Source organism: Hypanus sabinus, chromosome 7, assembly GCF_030144855.1.
Source record: "Hypanus sabinus isolate sHypSab1 chromosome 7, sHypSab1.hap1, whole genome shotgun sequence".
Classification (NCBI taxonomy): Eukaryota; Metazoa; Chordata; class Chondrichthyes; order Myliobatiformes; family Dasyatidae; genus Hypanus; species Hypanus sabinus.
The window spans coordinates 88,061,323-88,078,672 of NC_082712.1; the positions used below are offsets into that span (position 1 = coordinate 88,061,323).

Consider the following 17,350-nt stretch of genomic DNA (forward strand, 5'->3'; position numbering starts at 1 on the left):
AAACAAGACACAGGTGAAAAATAATCAACTAATAATCGGGGAGAAGGGTTGCCAGAGCCTGGAGGTCTCCAACGCCCCCTGGTGGTCAGAGTAAGGCATGAGACATGCAGTGAAGAGCCCAGACTGTGCTGTTCCATGTTTCCAATATCCAGTGAGGTTAGAGGCCTACAGATGGATGGCTCTATGATCAGCCCTCAGATAAGGGGAGAGATTCTGAAGGAACTGAGAAAAAGTCCAGAGGTTTAAGGAAAGGTCAGGGTCCTTTCCTATAGCCCTGATATAATCAGGGAGAGTTTGTAAGGCAGAAGGAAGAGGAGGATATGGAGCTGAGTGGAGGTGGTGGTGGAGGGGTGTGGTGGATAGCTGATCAATGGAAGGCTGAGATAGAACAAAGGGATACTGCAGAGCTGGGAATCTCGGGTGAACCTGCAGCACAGTGGGTAGAGCTGCAGACTCACAGCTCCAGGAACCAGGGTTCGATTCCATAAGACCATAAGACAAAGGGGCAGGTCAGCCATTCGGCCCATCGAGTCTGCTCCGCTTTTTCATAATGAGCTGATTCAATCTCCCCTTTAGTCCCATTTCCCGCCTTCTCACCATAACCTTTGATGCCCTGATAACTCAGATAGCCATCAATCTCTGTCTTAAATACACCCAATGACTTGGCCTCCACTGCTGCCCGTGCAACAAATTCCATAGATTCACCACCCTCTGGCTAAAAATTTTTTCACATCTCTGTTCTGAATGGGTGCCCTGCAATCCTCAAGTCATGTTCTCTTGTACCAGACTCCCCCATCAAAGGAAACAACTTTGCCAAATCCACTCTGTACATGCCTTTCAACATTCGAAATGTTTCTATGAGGTCCCCCCTCATTCTTCTAAACTCCAAGGAGTACAGTCCAAGAGTGGTCAAACATTCCTCATATGTTAACCCTCTCATTTCCGGAATCATTCTAGTGAATCTTCTCTGAACCCTCTCCAATGTCAGCACATCCTTTCTTAAATAAGGAGCCCAAAACTGCATAGTATTCCAAGTGAGGTCTTACCAGTGCCTTATAGAGCCTCAACATCACATCCCTGCTCCTATACTCTATTCCTCTAGAAATGAATGCCAACATGGCATTCGCCTTCTTCACCACCGACTCAACCTGGAGGTTAACCTTAAGGGTATCCTGCACGAGGACTCCCAAGTCCTTTTGCATCTCAGAACTTTGAATTCTCTCCCCATTTAAATAATAGTCTACCCGTTTATTTCTTCTAACAAAGTGCATGACCATACACTTTCCGACATTGTAATTCATTTGCCACTTGTTTGCCCATTCCCCCAATCTATCCAAGTCTCTCTGCAGACTCTGTTTCCTCAGCACTTCTGGCCCCTCCACTTATCTTTGCATCATCAGCAAACTTAATCACAAAGCCATCTATTCCATAATCCAAATCGTTGATATACTACATAAAAAGAAGCGGCCCCAACACTGACACCTGTGGTACACCACTGGTAACCAGCAGCCAACCAGAATGGGATCCTTTTATTCCCACTGTTTCTTGCCAATCAACCAACGTTCTATCCATGTATGTAACTTTCCCATAATTCCATGGGCTCTTATCTTGTTTAGCAGCCTCATGTACGGCACCTTGTCAAAGGCCTTTTGAAAATCCAAATACACAATATCCACTGCATCTCCCTTGTCTAGCCTACTTATAATTTCCTTAAAAAATTGCACTAGGTTTGTCAGGCAGATTTTCCTTTAAGGAAACCATGCTGAGTTCTGCCTATCTTGTCATATGCCTCCAGGTACTCTGTAACCTCATCCTTGACAATCGACTCCAACAATTTCCCAACCACCGATGTCAAGCTAACAGGTCTATAGTTTCTGCCCTCCATTGCTGCCCATGTGTCTGTCTGTGCGAGACCCCCTTCACTTGGGGTCTCCAGTTTTATCTCAGATTCCAAAGATGTGGAGAGTTGGTGAATCAGTTGGTGGCTGTAGATTGTACAGGATGCTGGTGGGATCATCAGGTGGGTGTGAGGGGATAGCGAACAGGGATTTTTTGTAGAGACAGTTGAAGTGATTGCAGTGAGAACTGACTGAATAGATCAAATGGCCAAATCCTTCTATATCTTAAAAAAAATGAGGGGAAAGGATAATGAACTTAGAGTTCTAATAAGGTGTTTCTTGAAGCCCCAAGTCAAAGTAAATTTCTTGTCAAAGTATATATTACCATATACCACATAGAGATTTACTTTCTTGTGGCATTTACAGAAAATAAAGAAATACAATAGAATTCTTGAAAAATTATATACAAAGATTGACAATCAATGTGGAAAAAATATAAAAATTTAAAAAATAGTAATACCGAGAACATGAGTTTCAGAGTTTTAGAAAGCAAGTCTATAGGTTGTCGATTCAGTTCAGAGTTCAGGTGAGCTCATGCTGTTCAGGAATCTGATGGTTGAAGGGTAATAACTATTCCTGAACCTGGTAGTGTGGGACCTAGGGCTTTTGATGGTAGTAGTGGGAAGAGAGCACGGTCCGGATGGTGGGGTGTTTGATTGTGGATGCTGCTTTCTTGTGACAGTGCTCCAGGTAAATGTACGAGAGCTGGGATAGAATTGTATGGACAATTCACCTGCCAACCTTACCACTGTGGGCAGAATTCTCAACTTCCTATCCTTGGCATAAATATGTAGGATTCCCAGACCCTGGATGTTGTGCTAATTGGTGCACAATTTACTAAATTCTTACCTCCTATGGCACTCTTGACTCTCCAGAATATCCTCTGAAAGCTCTCCAGACTGTCCCATGAGTTTCCGAACATATTCACAAACTTCTTCAGGAACAGTTCCCCTAAACTGAGAAGAGATATCGAAGAGTGTAGAATACAGAACATAGAACAGTACAGTGTAGGAACAGGCTCTTTGACTCATAATGTCCATCAGATATATGAGCAGAGTGAGACCATCGAGTCTACTCTGCCATTTGATCATGGCTGATTTATTTTTCATCTCAACCCCATTCTCCTACCTTCTCCCTGTAACTTTTGACACCCTTGCAAATCAAGACCCTATTAAACTCTACTTTAAATAGTCCTGAAGAAGGGTCTTGGCCTGAAACGCTGACTGTTTACTCTTTTCCATAAATGCTGTCTGATCTGCTGACCACCTCCTGCATCTTTTGTGTGTTGCATCTTTGGATCTCCAGCTCCTGCACGTTTTCTAATGTCTTTAAATAAACCCAATGACTTGGCCTCTACAGCAATGAATTCCACAGATTCTCCACCCTCTGACTGAAGAAATTCCTCCTCTTCTCTGTTCTAAAGTGGTGTCCTTTTCTGAGGCTGTGCCCTCCAACACAATTCCAAATTAAATGAAATCTCTTCTGCCTGCACCCAATCCATATTCCTCCATTCCTTTCATATTCATGCGTATAATGCACTTTTGAATGTCACTATCTGCTCCAGGCAGTCCATTCCAGGCACGACAACTCTGTGTAAAAGAAAATTTTGCTTTTGTGTCACAGAGTAATGTGGTGCAGAAATAGGCCATTCAGCCCAACTGTCCATGCTGACCCCAGTATTTTCCCTGCTAGTCCCATTTGCCTGAGTTTGTACCTTAATCTACCAAGACCCTCCCCTCCATGTACACACTCAAATGCCACTTTAACACTGCAATGGTACCCAGCTTGGCCACTTCCTATGGCAGCTCATTCCAGGCACTCACTGTCCTACGTGTAAGGAAGTGACCTCTTAAGTCTCTACTCAATCTCTGCACTCTCACCTTGAATCTTGCCCCGTATATCTCCTTTACACATTCCTCCTCTCACCTCTAGTATCTAACATTTCGACATTGAGTAAAACTTCTGTCTACCCTATCTTATCATTTTATAAATTACTCTCAGCTTCTGATGTTCCAGAGGAAACTCAAGTTTGTCCAACCTCCCCTTATGGCTCATATCCTATAGTCTAGGTGGCATCCTGGGAAACCTCTTCTGCACCCTCCCCAAAGCCTCCACATCCTTCTTGTAACGGGGCAACCAGAACTGCACACAATACTCCAAAGGTAGCTTAACCAACATTTTATACAGCTGTAAAATGGCTTCCTTGTTCTTCCACTCAATGCTCCAACTAATGTAGGAAAGCAAGCCGTTCACCATCATTGCCACCCCATGCAGGGAACTCTACATACATGGAACCTATAGGAGCCCTCTGTGCATCAAATCCTTCTGAACATTGTTAATGTCAAAATTGTTCCCTGATTTGTGATCCTGTGGAAATTATGGAAATCCCAAAAACAATAAGCCAGTTTTCTCCAACCCATTCGTACTCCCAGGGACAATAACCTCTCTCTTGGCAAATCCTGGGATCACTGTCAACACACACAAAGGAGAAACTCCGCAGGTCAGGCATTATCCATGTAGGGGAATGAATAATTAACATTTCAAGCTGAGACCCTTCATCAGGACTGGAGAGGAAGGCTGGGGGGGGGGTAGAAGCCAGAATAAGAAGGTGGGGGAGATGGGAAGGGGAAGGAATACAAGTTGACAGGTGATAAGTGAGACCAGGTGAGGGAGAAGGCGGGAGGGTGGGTAGGTGGGTGGGAGGGATGCTGTAAGATGCTAACAGATGATAGGTGGAAGAAGTAAAGGGCTGAAGAAGAACAGTGAACAATGGAAGGAAGGGAAGGATGATGCCCCCTTACAAGAAGGATATGGAGGCTTTGTAGAAGGTGTAGAAGTTGTTTTCCAAGATGTCGCCTGGATTAGAGGATATGTACTGTAAGGAGCGGTTGGACAAACTTGGGTTGCTTTTTTCTGGAGGAGCAGAGGTTGATGGGAGATCTGATGGATGCATATAAGATTGTGAGAGGCATAGACAGTCAAAATTGTTTTCCCAGGGTAGAAATGTCAAATGCTAGAGGGCATACATTTAAGAGAAAGGTGATGGACAGGTGAGGTGAAGAAATGGGGGCAAATGGGGAATGGAGAAAGATACAATGAGCAGAGGGGGAGTACTACCAGAATTTAGAGAAATCAGTGTTCATGCCACCCAGACAGAACATGAGGTGTTGCTCCTCCAACCTGAGATTGGCCTAGCCACGGCAGTAGAGGAGGCCACGGACTGACATGCTAGAAAGGGAATGGGAAGTTGAATTGAAATGGGTGGGCACTGGGTGATGTTGCTTTTTGTAACAGGTAGAGGTAGCTCCCAACGTGCGATGGGTCTCACCGATGTAGAAGAGGCCAGGCATGGGGAGTAATGGATATATTTGATGACCCAGATAGACTCACAGGTGAAGCATCATAAGAATATTGAAACGTACAGTGAAATGCGTCAATTAGATCAAATCAGATCCGTGAAGTTTATGATGGTGGCAATCTGCAAGTGTTACCGACATAGCATGCCCACAACTCATTAATCCTAACTCTACGGAACAATGGAAGAAACCAGAGGAATCCCACCAGTCATGGGGAGAACATACAAATTCCTTACAGACAGCTGCGGGAAATGAGCCCCCGTCACTGACAGCTGGCACTGTTACAGTAATCGCTGTGCCACCGTGCACCCTTATTACTGATGCTCCCTTCACGAGCAGCACAGCGGGTCGAACCAACTCCAGTGACCCAGGAGGCAGGGTTGCTATGAGTTCTGTGGCCTGTGCACCTGTATTTGTTAATTGTTGTCTCAGTTAGGGTCGCTAAGCCCTGTTTCTATTTATTCTGTTTGGCTCGGGTTTTCTGAGTACTGAGATTATTTAATGGGGGCTCCCAATTAGTGTCGATCACGGGGTCCTCGTGACAAGTGAATGATTTGTCTTGCGGTGTTGCTCAGTTGAGCCACCAACATTCTGTTGGAATTCCTATGAATGAACTAGGTTTCCATCTCGACATGGGAGTCTGGCGTTTCTCTGCTACTGGGTCCAGTTGTCTGTCAGTGCACAGCATGGCAATGGCATAGTAATAGTATAGCACTTTACAGTGCCAGTGACCTGGGTTCAATTCGCACTGCTGTCTGTAAGGAGTTTTCACATTTTCCCGTGACTGAAGGGGTTTCCTCCAGGTGCTCCAGATCCCTCCCACATTGAGAAAGACGTATGGCTGAGTAGGTTAATTGGTCACATACGTGTAGGTGTTTCGAGCAGTGGGTGAGGAGGGCCTGTTACTGCCCTCTATCTCTAAATAGAATACATAAATAAATAGAATCCTGGAGGAGGGGCTCCCCATTCCCACACTCCCAGTCCCACACTGCTGCAACCACACTTTAAGGAGCAACTCAGAGCCAATGCTGAACTCACGCCAACTGCAGGGAGTTCTCGAAGTCGGCACGTTTGTCATCGTCGAACTTGACGTCCGGGTGCAGGTGCTCCTTGGTTTCAGCATCAATGCACTTGCTGACGCCAGTCTTCCAAACCTTCCACCTGTACAACACAAAGCGGGCTGCGTCGGCACACTGTGGGCAGTGGTTGTGGACATCCTAACCCTCACTCAAATCCCAAATTCAGGAGGTTATTCCCCCTCTGGACACCCAAACCTGTAAATCCACACTGAGAGTCAGAGTGGACCTCTGCCCAATGAAGCAGTGGAGGCTACCTCAGTATGTATATTTAAGGTAAGGGTGGATAGTTTTTTGCATAGCAGGGGAATTAAGGGTTATGGGGAAAAGGCAGGTAGGTGGAGATGAGTCCAGATGGGCCATGATCTTATTGAATGGTGGGGCAGGCTCGACGGGCCAGATGGCCTACACCTGCTCCTCTTTCTTATGTTCTTATGACACTATGTAAGGGCTACCCTCTCTCAGACCTTTATGAGATTCTCTTCACTATTCACATCATCAATTAGTAACGATGCCGGCCATCAAATAGGCCAGCAGTTTTAAAAACTGTTGTAAAAGATTCTGCCCACTATTTACATTATCAGCCCACTGAGTAGATACTGGCCCTGCAATACTAATAGATCATTGGTCACATGTACTGAGATACAGTGAATTTTTTTGTTTTGTATACCATCCAGACATGCATCATTCTATACCCAACACCAAGATGTCTATCAAAGCTGGTCCCATTTCCTTGGCAAATAGTTCCATGCTTTTTATGTCTCTGCTTTTTACTGCTGCTGCAAACCTCACATCAAATTAGTCAATGACAATAAATCTGACTCTAAATCACTGATTCTTTAAAAGAACTATTCAAATCGTTTTTACTATTTTAATATTCAGCAATTTAAAATCCATGAACTACAATAAATTATTAAAAACTTAATAATAATGAAAGTTAAATGCATTTTAGACCAAAAGATATAGGAGCAGAATTAGGCCATTTGGCCTATCAGAGTCTGCTCCGCTATTTCATCGTGGCTGATCTATTTCTCCCTCAGCCCCATTCTCCCATCTTCTACCCTTTTCCTACTCTGAAAATAAGGGATCCCCGTTTAACTGGATGGGGATTCCGAGCATATAACAGGTCAGGCTCCTGTGGGATTAGGGATGAAAATCCTTGGATATATCCCCACAGAATTTCAAAGCCATGACGGAAGGGAGCTAGAAGCATGGAGTCTGCGATTTGCATCCCTGGGTAAGAAATCACTGAAAAGGAATCTGGATGCTTCTCCTTCCCAGGGCTCCAGGCGAGCTGCCAGCCACCATTACCTGTACAACTTCTGCCTGTCCTCGAGCTCCCCCTGACGATGCGACCGAAAGACGGGTAGTGTGTCATCAGTGGGTCGCTTAGCTGTGGCGAGAAGAGATTACACGATCAAGTTCACAGGCATGCTCGGCAGATCGTACTTACATGTAACGTGCGCATGGTCTGACTGTAACTTCCACAGGGCTGCTGTTTCCTGTAGTATAAAGTGGTATCCGTTCCTGATCCCTCGCCACCTCCCCAACCCTTCTCCCACCGTCTCACCTGCTCCTTCCCGGAGGCAGACGCTGTCATTGTGGCACAACCATCTGTAGCAGGGGAAGACGAGGCTCTCTCCCGAAGGCGGCCGCACCATCACGTAGCGGCAGAACCAATTGTCCTCCACCAGGAACTTCTCCTTGTCCAGTTGCACCCACCAGATGCAACCCAGGTCCTTCTCACTCTCCACCTCGTATTCATCCACCTGGCCAATCAAATCAGAGGTCGCGTCACAAACAAAGATAGAGAAATCGACGTTCAAGTTGGAGGCTATCCAGACTGAAGATGAGGTGTTGCTGCTCCAATAAATTTCTGTGACCTTAGACATCCCACCGTTGCTGGGGGCTGACCTGGCTCCCTCTCCACCAGGATGGTCAGTGTCACTGGTCACGTTAATAACCAGCCCTCTCCGCGCTCGCTTGAGAGACAGACCCCAGGGCTCGGGAGCGAAGCTCAAGGAGCGGCGGGGAGAGAGCGGTAGAGATCCTCATTCGTTCACACCCACTGATGGTTTGGTCGGCGTCTCACAGGTAAACTGCAATAGAGGGTGTCACTTCCCGCAAAACTTTTTCCAAGGTTGATTATTGCCAAGGGAAAACTTTGTGGCCAGTGCTGGGTTATTATTGTTTCCCCCCCCCCATCTTCACAGACAGCTACGCCCTCTCCCCCATTTCTCTCCACACAAACATCACGATTTGCAACCCCGAGACTTATTTTATTGCGGGCATACCCAATAATCCGTAATATAATAACAACAGAATCAACATGCGTGTTCAACCAGCGTGCAAAAGACACCAAAGAAAGGAAAAATAACAATAAATAAGCAACGAATATCAAGAGCATGAGATGGAGTCCTCCACACTTGCTCTCGACATATTTTCCCCTCACACTCTGTGCTCTCTCACTCTCTCCACATATTCTGTTCTCTTACCCTCTCTCTTTTCACATTCTCTTTCCATGCTCTCCCACCTCTTCCCATTCCCTCTTTCCACTCTCTCCCCACGCGCACACGCTCCTTCACATACTCAGTTTCTCTCTCTCACTCACTCTCTATACACACACACAAGTCTCCATTTCTCACCGTATACAAACTAACTCCCACACACTCTCACAATGCACATTTTTTTCTCTGCGCTCACACATACACTCTGTCCTCAGGTACACACCCTCTCAAACACTCACCTCCCCTCCTCTCCTCTCCACACTCACAACATTCCTCCTCTCAAATGCTTACAATCTCTACTTCTTCCTCGGGTCCTCTCTTCCCCTCCCCCTCAGACACACAACTTCATATATCCTTGCTGGCACTCATATATTCTTCTTTCTCCCTTTCCCTCTCCTCCGTTCCTCACACTTACGCTCCCCCTCTCCAGGTCATTGTACAGCCACTTGTCGAGGAGAGTTCTCTTGCTGGACCCCCTCTCTCCCACTAGAGTGACATAGACGTAGTCGTTGGTTCCCGAGTAGTCTGACGTTCCAGTGGCTACCGTGACCCTGTAGGTGACCATCTCTCCTGTCGAGGTACGGAAACTCGGAGCCCAGTTGCAGAGAAATACTTTGCAAGGCAGGGGCGGCGCACTTTATGTAAATAACAGCCTCATTCATGTTGAAACAAGTGTTCCGAGTGCCGCCTGGTTGACTGGGGTGTGGTTGGAGCTGATCAGGGGCTGGTTGGGGAGTTGGAATGAGAGAGCTGCTGGCTTTTTTTTTGGCTCAGGGCTGTTTTTTTGATGTTTGATCAGTGGTGGTTTCCCTTGACCAGTTTGTTTAATTTTACGTATTCTATTTATTTGTTTTCTTCCCCTTTTGATGCACCATCAATAACTCTCTGAGAAGTGAGGCGAGATATCGGCTTTTATTGACTGGAAGAAAGAACAAGCAGCAATTGACCACCATGCTATATCCTGGAGACTGAGGGCAGGGCTCAGGCCCCAATCGCCTTTATACCGGGGTCTGTGGGAGGAGTCACAGGAGCAGTCAGCGGGAGGGGGAGGGGCGGGGCATGTCCAGACAGGTATATGTCGTTCACCACACAGGTTTTACTGGAAAAATTACATGAGTACATGACAGACAAACAATCACTGAATACTTTCCAGTTGTTGAGGTCAGAAAGCATGGGGGAGGTGAAGAATTTAAAAGGTTTATTGGATCTTTTAAAGATAAGCCTGATTTGATCTGTATACAGGAGACATGGTTAAAGCCTCATTTAGATTTTGTGATCCCTGGTTGTGATGGTTTGAGAGCTGACAGAATGGGTAAATCTGGCCGAGGGTGTGCAACTTTCATAAAAACAGGCCTTCAGTTTAGAAGACTTGATTTTAAATCTAACCTTGAAATTGTGGTTGTGGAGATTTGGAGCTCTTGTGGTCAAACAACTTTGATTAACTTTTATAATCCATGTAATATGATGATGTTATCAGATTTTGATGGAACTATGAATAAGGTAAGATCCCCAGTAATCTGGGTTGGAGATCTCAATGCCCATAATCCTATGTGAGGTAGTGAAAGTAATGATAGTAATGGAGTGGTGGTAGAGGAGCTTCTAGATAAATTCAACATGTTACTTATAAATGACAGAAGGCATACAAGATTTAATATTGTAAAGAATACTTGTAGTCACTTAGACTTATCAATCACTTCCTCAAACTTAGGCAGGTTGGGGAATGGGATGTTATGGACAGGTACACACTAGGAAGTGATCACTGTCCTATATAATGTAGATTTGGTAGAAATTTGATAGTAGAAGTTGAGGAGAGGGCTGCTCGGTATACTTTTTCATTGGCCCGGTGGGATGAGTACCAGGAGAAAGCTGTGGATATAATAGAAGAGATTGATAGCGAGGGCTCCATCGACGAGTGGAATGAATCCCTCTGTTCTATAATTCATAAGGTTGCTCAGTTGACTATTCCACTATGGAATGTTCCTAACTATGTTAGTTCCATGGTGGAATAAAAATTGTGATATAGCAGTAAGAAGCAGAAATAGAGCTTACAGGAAATTAAGAAAGTACCCAGTGTTAGATAAAATTATGGAGTATAAAAAGGAAAGAGCAGTAGTAAGGAGAGTAATTAAAAATGCAAAGAGGGATAGTTAGAGAACCCTGGGCCCTGAGACACCTATAAAGCAGCTATGGATGATCATTCACAGAATGTCAGGGATATATAGAAGACCATCTATCCCAGCTTTGCTGGAAGGAGATATTGAAGCTATAACCAACAAGGAAAAGGCTGATATGTTTGTAGAGATGTTCCAAGCAATACAAAGTTCTGGAGAGTCGGGTGATTTGAGAAAGGAAATTATGTTAAAGGGAAGTTGGAAATTGGACAGGAGCCGGGATGATAACAGCTCCATGAATTTGTTTTTCTCCCTTCAGGAATTGCAGGAAGCTGTCCAATCAGATTCAAACACTTCTGGTAGAGATGGACTGTGTTATGAATTGCTTAAGTATTTAGATGACTCTGTATTAATAGAAATGCTAGCTTTGTTTAATTCAGTGTGGAAAGAAGGAAAATTACCAGTAGAATGGAAGCATGAGGTGGTAGTTCCAATTTTAAAGCCAGGTAAAGACATGTCTAATCCTCGTTCATATTGGCCTATAGCTTTAACGTCAGTGCTTTGTAAAACTATGGAACGAATGGTCGCCAACAGATTTGTTTATTTTTTTAAAAAATAAGGGACATTTTGCTGCCCATGAAAATGGTTTTAGAACTAGAAGGTCAACAATGGAATCTGTTGCCCTTTAGATCATGATATTAAAAAGGTGTTTCAAGATAGAGAAGTAATGGTAACTGTATTTCTAGATATTGAAAGAGCATATGACTCACTATGGAAGGATAGTTTATTAATTAAACTCTATGATGCGGGAATTAGAGGTAGAATGTTCAATTGGATCAAAGATTTTCTTAAGGAAAAGACAATTCAAGTAAGAATAGGCAGAACAAGCTCTAAGTCAGTTAAAATAGATAATGTTACTCTTCAAGGAAGCGTCATTAGTCCAGTTTTTTTTAATGTCATGATAAACAATAACTTTGAGCAGGTAGGGACAGGATTTGGCAAGTCATTGTTTGCAGACGATGGTGCAATCTGGAAAAGAGGAAGAAACATCAAGTATATATTAAAGCAGGTACAAAAGGGTTTAAGATCAGTTGAAATGGGGTTTCAGGATTTCTGCTTCTAAGTCCAAATATATGATTTTTGGCTTTAGCAGAAAGATTCCTGATTGTGAATTGTGTCTGTATGATTCTCCATTAGAAAGAGTCAAGGTATTCAAGTTTTTAAGTGTCTGTTTTGATGAAAGACTTACTTGGAGGGTTCATATAGATAAAACAATTGGAAAGTGTGAGAAAGTTTTAAATGTTATGAGGTATTGCTGGATGTGACTGGGGAGCAGGGCGGGAAACTATGTACTTAATATATCTAGCTATGATCAGATCAGTAATTGATTATGGTTGTATTGCTTATGGTTCTGCTGCTATGGCAGGGCCTGGAAAATTAGACACTGTGCAGCCCAAAGCACTTAGACTCTGCTGTGAAGCTTTCAGAATAACATCAGTCCCTGCATTATGTGTGGAGATGGGTGAAGCACCTCTACATTTAAGACGAGTCAAGTTGGGCCTGCAGTATTGGGTAAAACTAAATGGCTTCAATCACAGCTGTCCATCAAGATGTCTTTTGCAGGAGATGTCGGAGCACCAAAGTAAAATTAAAAGATATCCATTTTTAGATTTGGTTAATACCTGGGCTGTGAAATTGAAACTGATTGAGGAAGGGATAGTTGACCAAATTTGCTTGCCACCCATTCCTTTTTGGCTTTTGCCAGAACCAGACCTATTCCTCCTTTTTCAGCTTCAAGGAAGCAGAGCAATTTCAACAGCGTCGATTGTAAATGAATATTTAAACAATAAATGGGGATCTTATCTGAAGATTTTTACTGATGGCTCAGTGGACCCAGACAGCAGTAAGGTAGGATTTTTGATGTACGCGTCTCAACTTGGAGTTGAGATCGGTCACCGTGTTTCAGATGGTGTTTCTGTCTTTGCAACAGAATTATTAGCAATCCTCTGGGCCTTATGGTGGACAGAAGACTCTTGACCATGCAGGGTCGTCATCTGTTCAGATTCTGCTGCTGCTTTAGAGGCTATAATGGGGAATAAATCAAAAGCTGGTCCTGACATACTTATTGAGATTCTCTTAGTTATGTTTAGAGTAGGGAAGCTGCGTTGTGAAGTTAGATTTACATGGATACGTGAGCATGCTGGGGTGGAGGGAAATGAAATTGTGGATGGCATTGCAAAGTCTTCCCTACAGAGTGGGCAATTAGGAATTAGAATACCCCCAGGCAGAGCAGAATTGAGAAGTAGGGTTAAAAAAGGCATAGAGAAGAAATGGCAAGAGAATTGGAAAAATGAATTAAAGGGAAGGCATTTCTTTCCTAGTCACCCTGTAGTTAAAAAGGTCTCAGACTGTTACTCTTTAAATCATAGAGATATGGTGAAATTAACAAGACTTAGGCTGGGGCATTGTGGGCTAAACTATTACTTAAAGATAATAGGAAAACATCCAACTGGATTAAGTGACTGTGGTAGTGCAGAGACAGTTCAGCATGTTTTGCTGAGTTGTAATTGATATAAAATTGAAAGAAGAATATTGTTCAAGAGGCTGCCTGAATTAAATGTATTTTGTTTTTCTATTAAATCTTTGTTTGGCCACCAAGAGAACCACCATCTGATTGAAAAGTTTATTATTCTGTTTCTATGTGTGACTATACAGAGTGCAGTAATATGCTTAGATGCATCTAAACTGTTGGAAATAGAAGAAGAAGAAGTAGAAGAGGGCCACCTGTTGGGACACTCCCAGTGACTGTAGTTTGTGGGCTCGGCTTGCGTTGCTTTGGAAGCTGCAGCTATGCGTTCCGACTCCGACTCCTTCAGCAGGGGTCTGGAACCAGACAGTTTCCCCGCCGCCAAACTGAACCGGTGACTCCCGCAATGACAGACCAAAAAGGGGAGGTCAAGGAAAGGGCAGAAAGTGGGCACAGCAATAGGCGTTGCTGGCTCAGATCTCCAGAGACGCATGTTCGATCCCCACTTCGGGCGCTGTGTGTGTATGTTTGTCTTTATCCCTCTTTGCATGTGTGTGTTGATAGTGTATGCCTGTTTTGTGCATTTTGTGTGTGGCTGTGTATATGCGTTATGCGTTTGTTGTGTCTGTGTGTGTGTGTGTGTGTGTGTGTGTGTGTGTGTGTGTGGCGGTAGTGTGTGTATGTCTTTGTGTGCCTGTTTGTGTGTGTCTGTTCTGTCTTTTGTGTATATGTATTGTCTGTTTTGTGTGCGTATCTCTGTGTTGTGTTTTTGTGTGCATATGTCTGTGTTGTGCATTTTGTGTGCATAAGTCTGTGTTGTGCATTTTGTGTGCATAAGTCTGTGTTGTGCGTTTTGTGTGCATAAGTCTGTGTTGTGCATTTTGTGTGCCTGTGTATTGTGCATGCATGTGTTGTCTGTGTGTAGTGTATGTGTGTGTGCGGTACATGTTGAGTGTGTCTCTGCATTGGCGTGTGTATATGTCTGTGTGGTGTGTTTTGACAGCATGTATGTGTGTTTGTGTAACAGTATGCAGAATACAGTGTTACAGTTACAAAGAAAGTGCAGTGCAGACAGATAATAAGGTACAAGGTCGATAACAAATCTTTTCATTTATTACGTATTTATTTATTGAGTTACAGCGCAGATTACGATCTTCTGGTGCCAGGCCACCAGCAATTCCCTGATTTAACCCCAGCCTAATCACAGGACAATTTACAATGACCAATTAACCTACCAACCGGTACATCTTTGGAATATGAGGGGACACTGGGTCACAGGGAGAACATACAAACTCCTCACAGGCAGTGGTGGGAATTGAACCCGGGTTATTTGTACTGTCAAGTGTTGTGCTAACCACTACACTACCATGCTGACCCAGAGTAGACTGTGAGGTCAAAAGCCGATCTTATTGTACCTGTGAGCAGTTCAATAGACTGGATAGAAGCTGTCCTTGAGTCTGGCGGTACGTTTTCCTGAGGCAATGTGAAGTGTAGACAGAAGTAGCAGTAGTTGTGTGATCAATCGAGTTGACTACGATCTTCTCCTAAGGGGTTGTCTATTGGCGGATCCTCAGGTGTCTGTGGAGGATGAGACAGAACTATTGCCCCACTAACTACCCTCCACCAGAAACTGTATGTACGTAAGCCCTGTGTCTGTTGTCCTTCGTCTCAACCTGTGAAGAGGGGATGGAGGAGCAAATGGTCACAGCATCTACAACATCTCTAACTACCCTCAGTGGGGGCTGAAAGTACATACAGAGCCAGAGCCTGTTATCCCTCCTAACTACCCCTGGTGGGGTCACATCTTGGAATCACTAGCCCTGTATGACACTCCATAACTCCATTCATTCTTGCTGAGAAGGGAAAGAAAGTCCTTCCATTCACCTGCTCCCTCACCTCCATTCTGGGCCCCAAACACAAAGTACACTGCAGATGCTCTGGTCAAATCAAGACGTACAAAAAAGCTGGATGAACTCAGCAGGTCGGGCAGCATCATCCGCTTCTTTCAAAGGATGTTGCCCGACCTACTGAATTCATCCAGCTTTTTTTTGTACGTCTGGGCCCCAAACAGTCCTTCACGTGCCAATCTGCTGGGGTTGACTATTGTGTCTGGCGCTTCTGACGTGGCCTCCTCTACACCAGTAAGACCAGTTGTTAAATGTGGCACTGCTTCGTTCAGCACCTCTGCTCCATCTGCTAAACTGGAACTTCTCAGTGGCCAAACATTTTAATTCCCATTCTTAATCTAGGTTCTGACATATCAGTCCATGGCTTCCTCTGTGCCAAGATGAGACCATCCTCAGGGTCAAGGAGCAACACCTTATATTCCATCTGTCAGCCTCCAATCTGATGGCAGAAATATTGATTTCTCCCTCCCCCTCCACTCCTCTACTATTCTCCACTCTGGCCTCCTACCTCTCCTCACCTGCCTAGATAGGGATAGATAGAAAGATACTTTATTGATCCCAAAGGAAATTACAGTGTTACTGTAGCATTATAAGTGCATGGATGTAAATATCAGAAAAAAAGTAGAAAGAATAAAAAATAAGTTATCACAAACAGTCTCACAGGAGGGAGTCACTACTTCCCTAGCTATAGGTTGACCCATTATACAGCCTAATGGCCGAGGGTAAGAATGAACTCATATAGCACTTCCCCATGGCCCTCTCCTCCTTCCCTTTCTCTTATGGTCTGCTTTCCTCTCCTAAAGGATTCCTTCCTCATCGGCCATTTACCTTTCCCATCCACCTGGCTTCACCTATCACCCTCCATCTAGTCTCTTTCCCCTTCCCCCATCTTTGTATTTTGGTGACTTCCCCCTTGCTTTCCAGTCCTGAAAAAAAATCTCAACCCAAAATGTTGACTGTTTATTCATTTCCATAGATGCAGACTGTCCAGCAGAGTTCCTCCAGCCATTTGTGTGCATTGATCTTGGCTTCTCTTATCACTCGGCACCGCCATCTGTTTAACAGGACACCTCCTTGGGATTTCTAATGATTAACAGGACAGCCCAGGATGTGCACCAGATGCTGGGCTGTCAACAATTCCATACTTTGGAAATAAACACAGAATAACTTTCCTCCCAACATGTGAAAGGAAGCACAAGAGGCTTCAGCTGATCCAGGGATGGGGCCCTGCTTCACATCTGCAGGTGCAGGTACCCCAGGAAGTATGCTGCCTGTGCACAGCAGGATCCCACAAGCAACCAACCAAGGGCAATCAAAATGCTATGTCTGCTTTGGGACTGGCCATCCAGCCAGTGTGACCTGCTCCCAGTACTAATTCATGTCTTCATACAAAGCCTTAACCATCCCCTCTCCTCCACACTCCATATTCATAACTCTAAGTAAATTTTTAAAATTCATATTCATGTCACCATATGCTACCCTGAGATTAATTTTCTTTCAGACATTCGCTGGAAGATAAAGAAATACAGTAGAATTTATGAGAAAATCTCTACATAAACAAAGACTTACAAACAACCAATGTGCAAAAGACCCTTCAAAGACCCTCTGCATCTCTGACGTTTGAAACCTTTCCCAATTAGGCAATAGTCTGCATTATTGTTCCTTTAGCCAAAATGCATTTTCATACATTTCCCAACACTGTATTCCATCTGCCACTTTTTTGTCCATTCTTCCAATTTGCCTGTTCTGCTGCAATCGCATTGCTTCCACAGGACTATGGATCCCTCCATCTATCTCTGTATGATCCGCAATCTTTGCCACAAAGCCATTAATTCTGTTATCCAAATCACTGACAAATAATGGTAGTGGTCCCAGTACTGACCCCTGAAGAACAGCAGTAGTCAATGGCTGCCAACCAGAAAAGGCTCCTTTTATTCTGACTCGCTGTCTCCTGCCTGTCAGCCATTC

The 17,350-nt window shown here is 44.3% G+C and overlaps 1 protein-coding gene and 1 long non-coding RNA gene across 2 annotated transcripts in view; one reads left to right on the plus strand and one right to left on the minus strand.

The window, feature by feature from the left end:
• LOC132396950 (polyunsaturated fatty acid 5-lipoxygenase-like) overlaps positions 1-9,493 on the minus strand; it is a 118,067-nt gene extending 108,574 nt beyond the window's left edge. Inside the window, exons 1-5 of the mRNA XM_059975114.1 lie at positions 9,253-9,493; positions 7,901-8,099; positions 7,642-7,723; positions 6,293-6,415; positions 2,748-2,854 (exon numbers count right to left, since the gene is read on the minus strand). Of these exons, the coding sequence (XP_059831097.1) occupies positions 2,748-2,854; positions 6,293-6,415; positions 7,642-7,723; positions 7,901-8,099; positions 9,253-9,402 (661 nt within the window). The 5' untranslated portion in view covers positions 9,403-9,493. The remainder of the gene's footprint in view (positions 1-2,747; positions 2,855-6,292; positions 6,416-7,641; positions 7,724-7,900; positions 8,100-9,252) is intronic.
• A 1,828-nt stretch (positions 9,494-11,321) lies between these two features.
• Positions 11,322-16,857, plus strand: LOC132396951 (uncharacterized). Its single transcript, XR_009513187.1, has 4 exons — positions 11,322-12,017; positions 12,740-12,856; positions 13,664-13,997; positions 16,359-16,857. It is a non-coding gene; the product is annotated as an uncharacterized LOC132396951 (long non-coding RNA).
• The last annotated feature ends 493 nt before the right edge of the window (positions 16,858-17,350 follow it).